Source organism: Thalia democratica, chromosome 8 (genome assembly GCF_965202585.1).
Source record: "Thalia democratica chromosome 8, ktThaDemo2.hap1.1, whole genome shotgun sequence".
Lineage (NCBI taxonomy): Eukaryota > Metazoa > Chordata > Thaliacea > Salpida > Salpidae > Thalia > Thalia democratica.
In genome coordinates, this window is record NC_139172.1 from 17,269,034 (window position 1) to 17,283,097 (window position 14,064).

Below are 14,064 nucleotides of genomic sequence, written 5' to 3' on the forward strand. Positions count from 1 at the left end.
GCGAGATTTGAAAACAGCAATTCTAGTATTTTTCACAAGAAGCTTCCTTATCATTTCACACATTGGTGGCAGTCGCGCGCCAGTAAAAGCCGAAAGATCAAAAGAAAACCTGAGTGAAGCTGAAAGAAAAAATTAAAAGCTGAAATTTTTGAGGCGTTGCGCTTTACGAATAAATTTGCGATTTAAATGAAAAGCTGAAAATTTATTGCCTTTTGTTTGTTTGACATGGTGGATGACTTTTTACTGAACTAGTTTTGTATTAATACAACTAAAAGAACTTTACTAACATTTATAGTGTAAATATATGTTTTTTAAACAAAAATTTAAACATATATAACAGACTGAACTATTACAAATTTTAAGTTTTTAGACTATGTATTTTAGCAAATAAAACAGCTTTTACATTGTCATTACAATGTCTTATGTATTTAATTAAAACTCTGTAAAATTAAGTTATTTTGTTAACATAGAAAAATTTGCTATTTTTAATGTATTAAGTATTTAAAAAAAAAATTATAGAAATTCATTTAACAAGTATGTAAATTAAATCTTTGGTTAGAATGAACTAGAAAGTTTGTATATAAAAACTAAACAGTATATTTTAAAGTATTAACTAGGTAAGGTGTTTATAGTTTTATGTTTTAGTTTTTTTTTTTAAGTTTCTAAAAGAAATTATATATTAATTGCAACAAAAACTAAAATTTTAATCAAAAATATAATATTAATTAAGATCATGCATTTAAAAATTGAAAAACAACAAACTATGTATAACTTTTGAAGATAATGATTTTTAAAATTCAAGGTTTTACAAGTTGTTTTGGCAAAAAGACTTCGAAAGCTTTAAGTATAAACTATATATATTAAAACTTAGAAAAATAAAAAATAATACCATATACAAAGTTTACTCAATATAACAAAACTTAAAAATAGTTTTCAAATGTTATCAAAAATAAATTATGATATGTAAAAATATTTTACAAATTTTATTTTACTTTTGATTTAATGAATGATATAATGAATTTAATGAATAAGGCGTTTAATTTACTTATCGCTTCTTATTAAGCACACGAACCGGGTAACGATCCAGTGTTTGCAATTTGTGGCGGGTGGTGGGGCAACGCCAACTGCTGGTTTCCATGGTAATTCAGGTGACCATTGGTCATCATGGCATCATGCTGTGGTACCACATGTCCGCTGTGGACGACACTGTTGATATCAAAATTTTCAACTATTCTGTGATTTTTCAAAGGTTACACGTTAAGCAACACAAACTTTATGACGGGCGCTTCACAGGACTTAGGTCTGTTCAACCCTTGCAAGTCGGGAATTATTTTGTCAATCATTTTGAAGTTTGTGTTGTAGTTTGAAGTATCTGTTATTTATGAATAGAAACATCATTAGTATATTGTTTTGACGAGCAATACAAGTATTTCTTTCTTTAATTAAAGAACTATGAACTTTTTAATTTAATAAAAACATACTAAATATTGAAAGTGTTCATATTTAAACTATAGCAACAATAACAAAAAGTTTTTATAACTTATAAGAATAAAAAAATAAAAAATAGCTTGTTAAAACAAAATAAAATAAATAAAAATAAAATAAAAATGGAAATAAAAAAGAATAAAATCAACCAAGTTTTGAAAATAGCTACCACTTTAGATAAAAATATTAAAACACAAAAAATGCATATAAAAGAAACTCTTTTGTAGTAAAAACCTAAGTTAAAACAATACTTACAATCATTTATCAGTTACCATATTTATTTACTATTGTTTATCATTATAAAAAACTGACAGGGTAATATTGGAAATACCTATTCCATAGCTTTAAGATTTAATTTTTAGGTATTTACTTAAACTCGATACTTTTTTGTTTGGTTTTACTTTTAATTACAACCATAAGTAAAATACACTAGAGATATAATAATTAAAAAGCAGGGTTGCCAAATTTTTTTGAAAAATTTCTTCTAGGTTTTTTAAAAGTACAAGTTTTTGGGTCTATTTTTATTTTAAAGCTAAGTTTAGGTTTAAAAACTGTGCTAAGTAGTATAACTATATTCAAAAGATAATGTAAAGCTACTTTGAATGTGTTTTTTAATAAAAAAACATTTTGTTGATGACAAAAAAATTTATCTTTATCGTAGATTTTTGTGTCAAATTAAAATTCTATTACATAACATGTAAAAATTGTTTAAAATTCTAGGTTTTCAAGGTTTTTTAATGGTTTTTGTTCAAAATTCCAAGTTTTTTTGCAATCCTGATAAAGGTATTTAGCGACGAAAGATACAGAAAGAAACATTTGAGTTTTTTTTGTATAATTCTTATATTTGTTTAATTTTATGAGTAAAATTCTAAAGTTTAAATCAACTAGTTAACAATTTTTGTATTTAAGTTTGAACTAACTCAGGGTTGCTACTCTTTAAAGCATAACATTAGTCTACGAAACCAAAAACTAGCCTGAGTCAATAAAAACTAGCTTAAGTTTATCAAAAATCCTTTAAAAACTACTTTTAATAATAGCTTCTTCTTATTGTTTATTAAATTAAAATGACTGTAAATATATACATTTTTAAATATTCGTTTAAATTACTGATATTTAATCAAAATTTTAATCTTTAATTGATGAATCATCACAAATTTTAATATCGGCAAACAATGAAAAATATCAAATCGAGCTAGCAAAAGGTGGAAAATTTTACCTACTAATATAATATATACAGTAAAATTATTTTCAATTTAGTAGTGAAGAATAAATTAACTAAAAATTTTTACATATTCGAAACTAAATTAGCTAAAGCTAAATTCTATTTTAACTCAAAAATGTTCAAAGTCGTGCAAAAACTATGCTTTTCTTAAGTTAAAAAGTTGTAAAATTGAAAACCAAAAATATGATGACTTTTTATAAAAAATTTCATAAATCAAGTCAGCAAGTCATCAAGTTAGCCTTTACTAGGGTTGCCAGGTTTTTGAAATTTTTTTCTAGGTTTTCTGAATTTTTATACATGTGTTTTGAAAAATAAGTTTTGTTCTCTATTTTTAGTATAGAATTAAATTTAATCTAACAACTGTCTTAAATAGTATAGCAACATTAAAAAGAAACTTATAGCTACTTTAAGAGTGTTTTTGTATAAAATATTTTTTAATGAAACAAATAATTATCTACATTATATATTTTTCGTATTTAATCAAAGTATATTACAGTAACCTCTCGCACCTTTACGCACTCGTGACGTTACGCACTCTCGTTTAGTTACGCATTTTAGAATTACAAAAAATTCAAAAAATAAAAATTTTAATTTTTAAATATTGCACAGATTACGTTTATTGTATATTTTTAGTTTAAAATATGCTTTTAAATGCTTACTCATTCTCTATATCTTTAAACTTTGTAAATTTATGTTCCTTTACTAATTTATAAACATTTAGTTATACCTCAGTATATCAGAAATTTCATTCCTACTCAAAAAATCCATTAATATACCTATAATACAATGCAAGACAAGTTTATCTTTATGTGGGAAAATGTCAAATTTAAAAAAGTTGTAGTAACATAAACAATTTTTATTAAACATGTTTCTTATATTTTATATATTTTTGTTCAAAAGAAGAAATCCATACAGCACCAAATGCATATTTTTGTAAAAGGCTATAGAAACAAGTTTTAATATAGACACCACACCATTTCTTAATTGTAAACAAATGCTTAATTACAAATTGAAGTTACTAAGTTGAATAGAATATAAGTGTCAAGTATCAAATAAGTCACATATAAATAAAGATAAAAACTACTTATTATAAAAATTGTGAAATTTTCTACAAGTATTATTATTTTATATAAATTAAATCTTTTTTATAAATTAAGTAAACATATTTAATTATAAATAAAGTAAACAAATTGTTAAAAGTTGGAAAGTCCCCAATATGTTTTTAACTAGAAGCAATATCAAAAATCAGCCATTATAGTAAGTATATTTGGTACCTCTCGTATCTTTACGATCTTTCGTATCTTTACGCATTTTTTCTGTGGACACAATGTGCGTAAATAAGCGAGAGGTTAGTGTACTCTAAATATAAAAATAGTTTATAATTCCAGGTTTTTCTAGGGTTTTTTTCAAATTTTTTTTATATAACTCCAGGTTTATTGGTTTACCATAACTGTATTTTTTAAATAAAAGTTATCATTAATATATCTGCCTTGGTTTTATGAAATAAATAGAGAGTAGTACTAAGTTTTTTATTAAAAATAACCAATTGATTACAAAAAAAATAACAAATATTGTAAACAGAACACAATATGTATGATATTTTTTGCAGGAGTTTTTTCAGCATACAAATAGTAGCATAATCATAAAACCAAGTTTATAAACCAATAATTTGTAAGCTGTAAATAGTTTGGGTTAACTTCCCTTAAAAGTGTTTTGAATAAAAAACAAACATATCTGTATTCAACATACAGCAAAATAACTACAAATACCATAAAATAAAGAACCTGCAATCAACTTAATTTGTAAATTTTTTGTTTTAATTTATAAGAAATCTTAATATTAAATTAGAAATATAGTTAGTAAACCTTTTCTGTTGTGCTGATGCTGCATGTGGTGTGGATTGCCCTGAACAAAACTTGATCCACTTGCAGCTGAAGAACCGGGTTGCTGACCAGCGGAGAGGGCGGTTTGGTGGAGGGCCGAGTCCGAGTTGGTCCTGGACAATGTAAATCGGCTACATATTGTGACGTAATAATGTGCGTGTGATGACGTGCAGGCAAGCAGCAGATTCCAAGCAACAACAAAAATTACAAATTATTTACTTCACGACACTACAAATAAGCAAACACTTCAACTACTTCCAACTTGATTGTAAAAAAAATTAACTATTTTTGTATTTAAAAAACTAATACATTTTTTACAATGTGTTCATTTTATAAAGAGTTAAAAGTCAGTGTAAATAAAACATATTTAGTATACTATATTTGCAAGTTGGAGATCTATGACTTACAATCTACAGATAATTAACTTGACTTTCTACTAAGTTTTTTATTCATTTCAAAATTTCAGTAACTATTTCTAAATTATTTTTAAATTTTATCTCAATGTAAAGTGATTGCAAGTTTACTTTCACAGTAAGTAAAATTTAGACACACATAACAATAAAAAACAGCAATATTAGCTTTCTTAGTTAGATCGATAATTTATAAGAAATTGTTTAGTTAGGTTATATCATTAAAACGTTATGCCTTTTTTCTATATAAGAAGTTAAAAGTAAAATACAAGAAATTTTATGATTGATGCGCTTTATTAGCTAAGTAAATCCTTGAGACAATAAAAAACTTGTGATAAGTTTTTTATATAAAGTCTTAATATTTTAATTTAATTTAGATTTTTTTAAGTTTAAAATTAGGTAACTAATAAACATTAATTATACAGTCACCTCTCGCGAATCTACGCACATTGTGTACACAGCAAAAGTGCGTAACTAAGTGGGTGAACGTAACTAAACGAGATGTAGGTAATATACTATATTGGCTGTTTTCTTATAACGGATTTGATTAAATACAGTTTATGGTCTTTGCCACTCTTTTTGCTTACAAAAATAGTTTTTATTTAAGTTGTACATATGTTGTATAAAATTGGTGTGTACAAAGTGATTTTTCTACTATGTTCCTTGCCCACCTAAGATTAAGCTTGTACTGCATGGCATTAGAAAAAATATCTTTATCTAACACCATACAAGACAAGTTTGTTTTTACCTGGGCAAAAAACAATTTATCCAAAGATAAGAGATTTATTGAGTTGAAATGAAACTTTATGCCATAAATATATTGACTAAATTGAAAATTGTACGTTGTTTGATTCAAAGGTATAAAGGGGGGCTAAGACACCTAAAAAATAAAGAGCAATGCCTAGAGTTTGATAGGTTTTTATGAAAGGCACAATTAAAAATGCAAAAATCCCAATTTTGTTGAAAATCCATCTCTTACTTTATTAGCATTTATAAATAATATACAAAAAGTGAAATATATTACCAACTCAATACACACAAAAAAAATCAATACTGTAAATTTTTCAAACTTTCTTTTTTGAGAATTCTAAAATGCGTAACCAAACGAGTGTGTAGATTCGCAAGAGGTGACTGTACATTAACTCCTTTGAATTTTAATTATTAACGTTGTTGCAACTAAATAAATATTTTGCTTTATTAGAACATTATTACAGTTTAGGTATAGTTACACAAATCAAACTTGCATAAGTAAAAAATAAATAGTATATCAATTTTAAAATATTTGTAATTAGTGGAAGTATTTTTTTATTTTTCAGTTCAAATGCATTTTGTAAAACAACAAAATGTAACCAACTTTATAATTCTTTGAAAGTTAAACAACCATTACGATTTCATAAAATACATTTAAAATAGTGTTACTAAATATAATTTAAAATTTGTATTTTATTTTTAATAAAAAAGTATTTGAAATATAAATGTGGCTATAGGTAATGAAATACTTGTGAGAAATCTGAGTAAAGTTTTATTGAAAATATTAAAGTTACTACTTGCTAATAATATTGTAACATTTACATTTATGGCATAGCGTTTACAATTTTCTTAATGAAATTTAATAGATACTATTTTTACTTGTTTGTCAGAGTATTTAATTAATTCCCAAAATTTACAGAAAACGAAATATTACTAAATTTTAAAACTGATTCTAAGTAACATTTAGGTAAAATTAACATAATTTAAAAATTGTTTGAATATTTTTTTAAATAACATTACTTATATGACACTTCAAAAGCATTTATGCATCTTGACTTTTTTTTAGAGTATAGAAAATGGACACCATATAAAATGATTAAAGCAAACATTTATTGTGAAACCCTTAAAACCCATTTTTACAAGCAACATGCACCAAAAAAAATTACAAACATAATTTATAACATCTAAAAATAACAATATGGTTTTTAATATAACAATTTTTAATTATTAATTAATTACATAACTAATTTTTCACTACAAATCACAAAGAGCTTAAGTTAATTTTTTTTAAGTGTATTACTTAACTATAAAAATTAAACCAAAAGTTTATATATCTCCACAGTTCACAGTGACCTGTTGGCTTTTAATTATACTTATCTACATACTACACAGTGGACCTGCAAATGAACATTGGACTTTTTATTGTAAAATTTTCTTTCAAAACTACCGACCAGAAAACCAAATTCTAGCACAATTAGAGCTTCAAACGAAATTGAAAAAAAAAAACTAAAAAAAATTTTTTCACTAAAAGTAATACCAGTTGGCGCAAAGCAATTTGAAAGGATTTTTTCATAAATTTCTTTAAATAATTAAACATCAAGATTTATAATATTTTTTTTTCAATTGTTTTAAAATTCTTTTTATAGTTTACAAAACATTTTTTTAAGTTTTTGTTTAATAAGTTCAATTAGTAGTTTTCTTAACTATTTTGATTTTCTTTTTTCGCAAAAAAGTGAAACAAAGTATTTTTTAACCTAGTAAACCTTTAAAGACTAAGGTACATGGCTAAAAAGCATCAGATATATATGCAAATATACTTCACAACAATACATTTAGTAGATTTTAATAAGGTTATAAAAACACTCTACAAAAATCCACAAAATATTTTTTAACTTTTTTAGACAGTTTCAGCCAAAAAATTCTACAGATATACCCTATAGTTTTAAAAGTTTCATTGACAAATTGCTTTTTCATTATTAAAATTTTAATTTAACATTTACAAAACATTTACACTAAGCTGTTACAAGACAATAATTATTAAAATAAGAATTTAACTTACCTCTTTTTTAAGTATAAGATAAAGCTGTTTTTACATACAAAAATGCATGAAGGAAAACTATTTTAGGAAGGTAGTACTTTAAGTCAGACAACTTTTGTTTTAAGATATATTGTTTTATTAGTTTTAAGATTTCTATGAATAGAAAATTGGGCTACACTAAATTAAAACATTCGAAAATATTTACAAATATTGAATCTATATAAAACTTCACTCATTATGTAAGGTTCAGCATGATTTGGGTCCACTGTGTACTACAACAACATTCATAGAATAAAAATGTTAAGGCAATCTTAACATTCTAGCTAAATTAACAGTTTTCATAATCTATTTTATTTGCAAATTAATCTAATTAGTATAAAAAACTGATTCCAATTTAATCTGAAACTTAGTAATACAATATTTAACAGTATTATATTATATGAAAACAAATAATATACTTAACTCTATAAAAGGTTTTACAGTAAGGTTATGAAAACATAAATTGTATCATTTGTTGATTGCTAGAGTATAATAAAAAATATAAGTAAAATTTTACACAATTTAGAAAAAATTTTAAGATTTTTTTATTGAACATAAACCTTAAAAAGTACTTTTTGTTTTTAGTACTTAATACCTACAGCTTATCTTATGTTATATTATGGATTCGTTTACACATATATAAATGATAATACAAAATTACATATTAGTTAAATAGTATCATACATTTTTATGTACATAAAAGCTCAAAAAATAACAATAGTAGTTTAAAGACTAACAAATGCTTATGATACACCTGTTAAGTTTAATAATCTGAGTAATGGTTTTTAATTTTTTTAGCAAGTAAAATACCTTTTAATAAAAATAAGTTGTTAAATTCAAATATATATACATATATAATAAAAACAAATTATACAGTATCCATCTTTTATTGTACCGACATTTGTTTTTATTATATATTCCAGTGAACTTGTTTCACTAGGATCTTTTGTTAACAAACACCTAAATTTATATTTTGAATAGTTATACATATATATTAATTTTAAATATCATTAGAGAAAAATGATACTGTACATAACTGAATAACTATTAACCTTCTCCAGTTAGACTCAGGGGGTAGAGGAAGATAAATAGAAGAATTAGTTCGGTTTTGTTCTAAGTTGCTTCTGTTTCTTTCTAGTGCGGGTGCCCTTCTTGGGTCGTAAGGTCTAGGTCTTGACTCAATTCTACCAGCATATCTGGGTTCTAGACCAGCATGTCTAGACATCATTTTTACTTCATCAAAGTGCCGATGATGCTGAAAAATATAAAATTATCCAAATTAATTAAATATGTACATATTTTTTGAACTTTTTTGTATAACAGCTGAAACTAAAACATTCTTTTTAAATATAACATATCTAATATAAAATTATAACTTAAAAACTAAACTTACAAAAATAAGCAAACTACAAACATGAGCTTAGGTATAAGTTAATAGTACTGATTTAAAAAATTAAAAAACTACAATAACAGAAGGTTTAATACTTTTTATTTTAATAAAATGTAACAAAGTACATGTGAAAGTTGAAAATCAAACTAAGCTTCAATGACCACTAACAAAAATAAACAATATCAGATATAAAATAAATATTTCTAAAATCGATCTATGACACTGACTTTATCTGATGGTGGAAATGCCATGCAAACAATAGTACTTATAAACTGTAATTGAACAATACAACTTTAAAAAATGTATATTTATAATCTTATGACTACCTATTTATAAACTAACTAACAATAAATATTTTTTCATTTATCAAAACAAAAACAAACAAAAAAAGCTTTTAACATACAAAGAAATCAAATTAAGTTAAATAACAAATGCATAGATAAAAATAGCAAATTTATTTTCTCATAATTTAATATAGTTATGTTTTGATCTCTTTCAGTTTCGTACTATGAAAATTTATATATATGGTAAATTAATATTTTTTTAGTTTTAGAAATCTGAACTGTTAAAGAAATCAAGTTAAAAGTATTTTTGATGTAACAATTAAATACGCGAATATAGAAAATTAAACTACATGTAAGGTCATAGTTTACAAAACAAAAATAAGTTAAAAGTATATACTAAAAATCACCAAAGTTTAAGATAAAATTAAACATTTAGTTTGAAAGATAATCTTTATCATTAAAATGTTTAACTTTAAATTTTTTATACAACTTTCTTAAATCTACTAAAAAATTACTTTTACAAATAAAGAAGTTAATAACAAACCATATGATCAAGTTGAGGATTGACAGCCATTGTGTTAACATTGGGAAGTGACCCACCCAACAATGATCTGCCTGGAATGTATGGTGGGTGCGGGTGGAGATGGTTTGATGAAGTTGGTCTGTGAAGACGTGGTTGTCCCTGAAAAACATTAACATTTAATCTTAAGATAAACTTTATTATAAAAAATAATGGATGCATTCACATTCTATTTTTAAATCAGGTCTTTTTTAATGAGTTTAAACACATTTCAATATATTTTAAAGATGTAGTTTAGATAACATGTACGACTTTATTTCCTAGTCTAAAAAAGCTTAATAAAAGCAATTGAAGATTAATGCTAATTTATTTATAGTTTTAAAACAATTTCATTTAATTTTTTTCTACCTAATCTGTAACATCTAACAAAAATTACTTGTATATATTTATAAGTATTTTTTCAGAAGAGTTAACATAAAAACAAATTTAGTCTATAAATATTTGTCTGAAGTTTTCTGTGATATACTAAAAAATATTATCAGATCATGCAAAAATTAATTTACTAAAATTTCGAAATGGTTTGATTAAAAGATCTTTGAGCAGATAAATATTTAAAAAGTAGTTTTTGCTGTTGTTATAGTTTATGCTTTTTGAAAGGCAACATATCTATATTCAACTTTACTATCTAACTTTAATTGTTTATACCTCAAAAGTTACTTTAAACTTTTAAGAGAGTAAAAATTAGTTATTAGTTAAAATATAGAAATAAGACCAAATCAGCTTATTAAAATAGTTTTCCTCCTTTGACCTGTGACCTTAGACAAAAAAAATACTTTTTATATGATAAAAAATTAAGATAGAGCTGTATCCATTTTTCAACAGTATACTGACTAAAGTGATAAATTGAAAATTAATATTAAATTTAATTTCAAATAACTACATAAAACTAATCTCTCTATAACAAAACTTTTTGTGGTACACCGTAAAAAAAAATAATATTTAAATTCTTAAGAAATGTTACTAATGGCAATAAGTAACAATTAATAAACTATCAAAAAATACATTTAATACAATAGCTATAATTATTTTAAAGCATTACATTCTTCTTACTTAAGGTTATTTTTTTTATATATTTTAAAACTTTTTCAATCAAAAAATTCTTGTTTATATGCTGACTAGCGAGTTTTAATCTAAAACTTTTCAACTTTTACAGTATTCATATTAGTTATGTGGACCTAAGAGCCACCAAGCCACAACTTTTAATTATAAACGAAAATAAATTGTAAAAAATATTAAAGCTTTTTATAACTTCCTAAAACTAAAATAAAGAGTCTTTTATAAATAAAAAACAAATTATGACACAACATACATATCTAGTTTCAGAAACTTCATGCATAATTCTTTCAAAAGCTGCAGTTTCTTCAGCTTGCTTCTGATTATGTAAAGCAATCTTTTCAGAAAATTTTCTGGGATTAGAAGCCATCTTGCAACTCCTTTTGAGTGTGTAATGCAATGTATGCTACTCTTATCTTAATCTGATAAATTTAATTCACTACAATAAAAATATGTTTACTTCTTGACTAAACCAATCACAATAAATTTTTAGTCACGTGACATAAAGGACAAGTAATTTTTCACTTGGTGTCAGTCAAAAGCTTAAAATGAGTTTAAACAATATCTTCCAGCTGCTACTGTAATACTTTTGAACAAAAATAAAAACAATTAGAAAAGTACAGTCTTAATGTTTGTTACTAAGTAAAATTAGTAAATTTTAAATAAAGAAAAATTAAAAGATTTATTTAACCATAAATATACCCTACTAAGTACTTTTAAATTTTTCATGATATTGTTGTTCAGTACTTTTTAAATATATCATATAACATTAAATAAACTTAAAAACTTTTGGTTTAGCTTTTTTGAATTGCTTAAAATGTTTCGTCTTTAGCAAACAAAAAATTATTTATTAACTATTAGGTTTTGTTAGCTGAGAACGAACATTGAAAATACTTCAAGCAAAATAAAACGCTAGGCGAATTTATGTAAATGTTTTTTTGGTATTGTTTAATAGATTTACAAAGTGCGAGATTAAGACAAAAATAATAAAAAAATACACTAGGTCTAAGAAGTTTTAAGGAACCAGAACAATATATAATTGGATAATTTATTTAATTTTAAGGTTAAAAAATTTAAGTTTATATAATTCATGGTTTAAAACTAATTAATATGTGTTCTAATTATTGTAATTAATATCAATTACACTATTAGTATATAATTCTAAAACTGTCGAAAAAGTAAGTAATTTTTTACTTAACTATTTTTAGTTATTATGTAAATTCTTTTTTGACTCACTGTAACTACCACTTCTTAAAAAGTTTTTATCATAACACCAAATACACTATACAGTCGTCAGTTTTTTTAATAATGTGTTCCCAAAACTTATTTTCAAAATAATTGTTTAATATTTTCTTTTGGTTTTAGTAGGAATAAAGTTTAATAAGTTTTTTTATTTAAAAAATAAAAACTTAAAACAATTGTTTTATTTATATATCGTTATTTTTAATAAAATACAAAATACGTGTTTTACTGTGAATATTTTAGATTAAAAATGAAACCATTTTTTCCCTATTAATAAAACTAAAATTAGTTTTATAACTTTGTACAAAACTATTTATTAGTTTAAATTAAACTGTAAATTTTAATATATTAAGTCTAGTGGAGTTGAACTTAACATTATTAACTAAAATTTGAAAAATCTGTTTGAATATTGTTGATTCATCAGCTAAAGTATATGTTTTTTTAATTTGATTGTTTTCAAAAGTAAAGTTTTGTAAATAAAAAAGATTAGAAAAAAAAATTACGAACCTACTTTTTATGTCCAGTTCTTTTAATATTAACTATCCTAAAGCATCAGTTTAATCAAACATAATTTAGACACCAAAAAGCGATTTAAAAACATGTGTTTCATGTTAAATGAGTCAATTATTAAGTTTAACAAGTTATTTACACTTTAATGTTAGTCGTATTAAATGTCAGTCGTATTAGATGTTAGTCGTATGTTTATTTGTTCCAAAAGCTCATAAAAATTATGACACTAGTAAAATTCAGGTTTAGATTTTCGATCATTGTTTTGCTGACTTTTAGTCGCTAAAAGTGTTTTTATTTGTTAAGTTATTTAAGATATTATTATTTTTAAATCTCATTAAGTTTATGAATTATTTTTTTAACTGCTATACAGTATTAAAATAAACTTATTTTCTAGATTGTTTTCATTTACCATTTATTTATTAGTTTTTCAATGTAAATTAAAAAACTCTGCGTTTATTCAACTACCTTGTTTCAATCTTAAAACGAATAACTTTTGAAGTTTTTTATATCTAAGCGTTAAAATCTTAATAAAATAATAAATCAAACTAAACAAAAAAGTTGATAAACAAAACTGTTATTTTTTCTTTAGCTTTATCAACATAATTTAAAATACAATAACTAAACTTCTTAAATTATTGACAAAGTTATTAATTTACAAACTATACTAGTCTAAAGTTTAAGAAAAAGATAACTAACTAAATAATTTTAGTTTGTATACTGAATAAAAATTTATGTTAAATTTATGCATAACATGTTTTGGTAAAGCTAATTTTAAAGTCATCCGTTGCTTAATACGATGAAAATAGTTAATTTCAGTTTTAATTTATCAAAGAAGAAAAAGTTAGTAGTACTGAAATGAATAATAAATCTAAAAAAACAAATTAACGATATTTTATTTAAAACCAAGGACGTAACTAGCTCGAAAATGTTATAAAACTAAAAAAAAAACATCTGAAATAACGCGTGATGACCGGTAACAGCGCAATTTAAACTACATCTAATGTCATTGTATTTTATATTAAAGTATGCTGTTATGTTGAAACTTCAAAAATAAACGGAACTTGAAGTATAAGTAATAACTGCATACAAGGCATTTTATTTTGTTTCACACCCCCTATTATTCCTTATGTGTTGCCACTTGTGTAAACCCGTAAAAACTTTCATTCGAAACAAGTACA

The 14,064-nt window shown here is 23.8% G+C and overlaps 1 protein-coding gene across 2 annotated transcripts in view; it reads right to left on the reverse strand.

Annotated features, from left to right (window-relative positions):
- LOC145842167 (CREB-regulated transcription coactivator 1-like) overlaps positions 1 to 11,551 on the reverse strand; it is a 32,749-nt gene extending 21,198 nt beyond the window's left edge. Inside the window, exons 1-6 of one of the 2 annotated variants that reach the window (XM_082949565.1) lie at positions 11,391 to 11,551; positions 10,046 to 10,183; positions 8,880 to 9,082; positions 4,573 to 4,703; positions 1,273 to 1,372; positions 1,073 to 1,206 (exon numbers count right to left, since the gene is read on the reverse strand). In XM_082949565.1, the coding sequence (XP_082805691.1) occupies positions 1,073 to 1,206; positions 1,273 to 1,372; positions 4,573 to 4,703; positions 8,880 to 9,082; positions 10,046 to 10,183; positions 11,391 to 11,504 (820 nt within the window). In that variant the 5' untranslated portion in view covers positions 11,505 to 11,551. Of the gene's footprint in view, positions 1 to 1,072; positions 1,207 to 1,272; positions 1,373 to 4,572; positions 4,722 to 8,879; positions 9,083 to 10,045; positions 10,184 to 11,390 lie in introns of both variants that reach the window. The other variant, XM_082949564.1, reaches the window with a different exon arrangement.
- Positions 11,552 to 14,064: the final 2,513 nt, after the last annotated feature.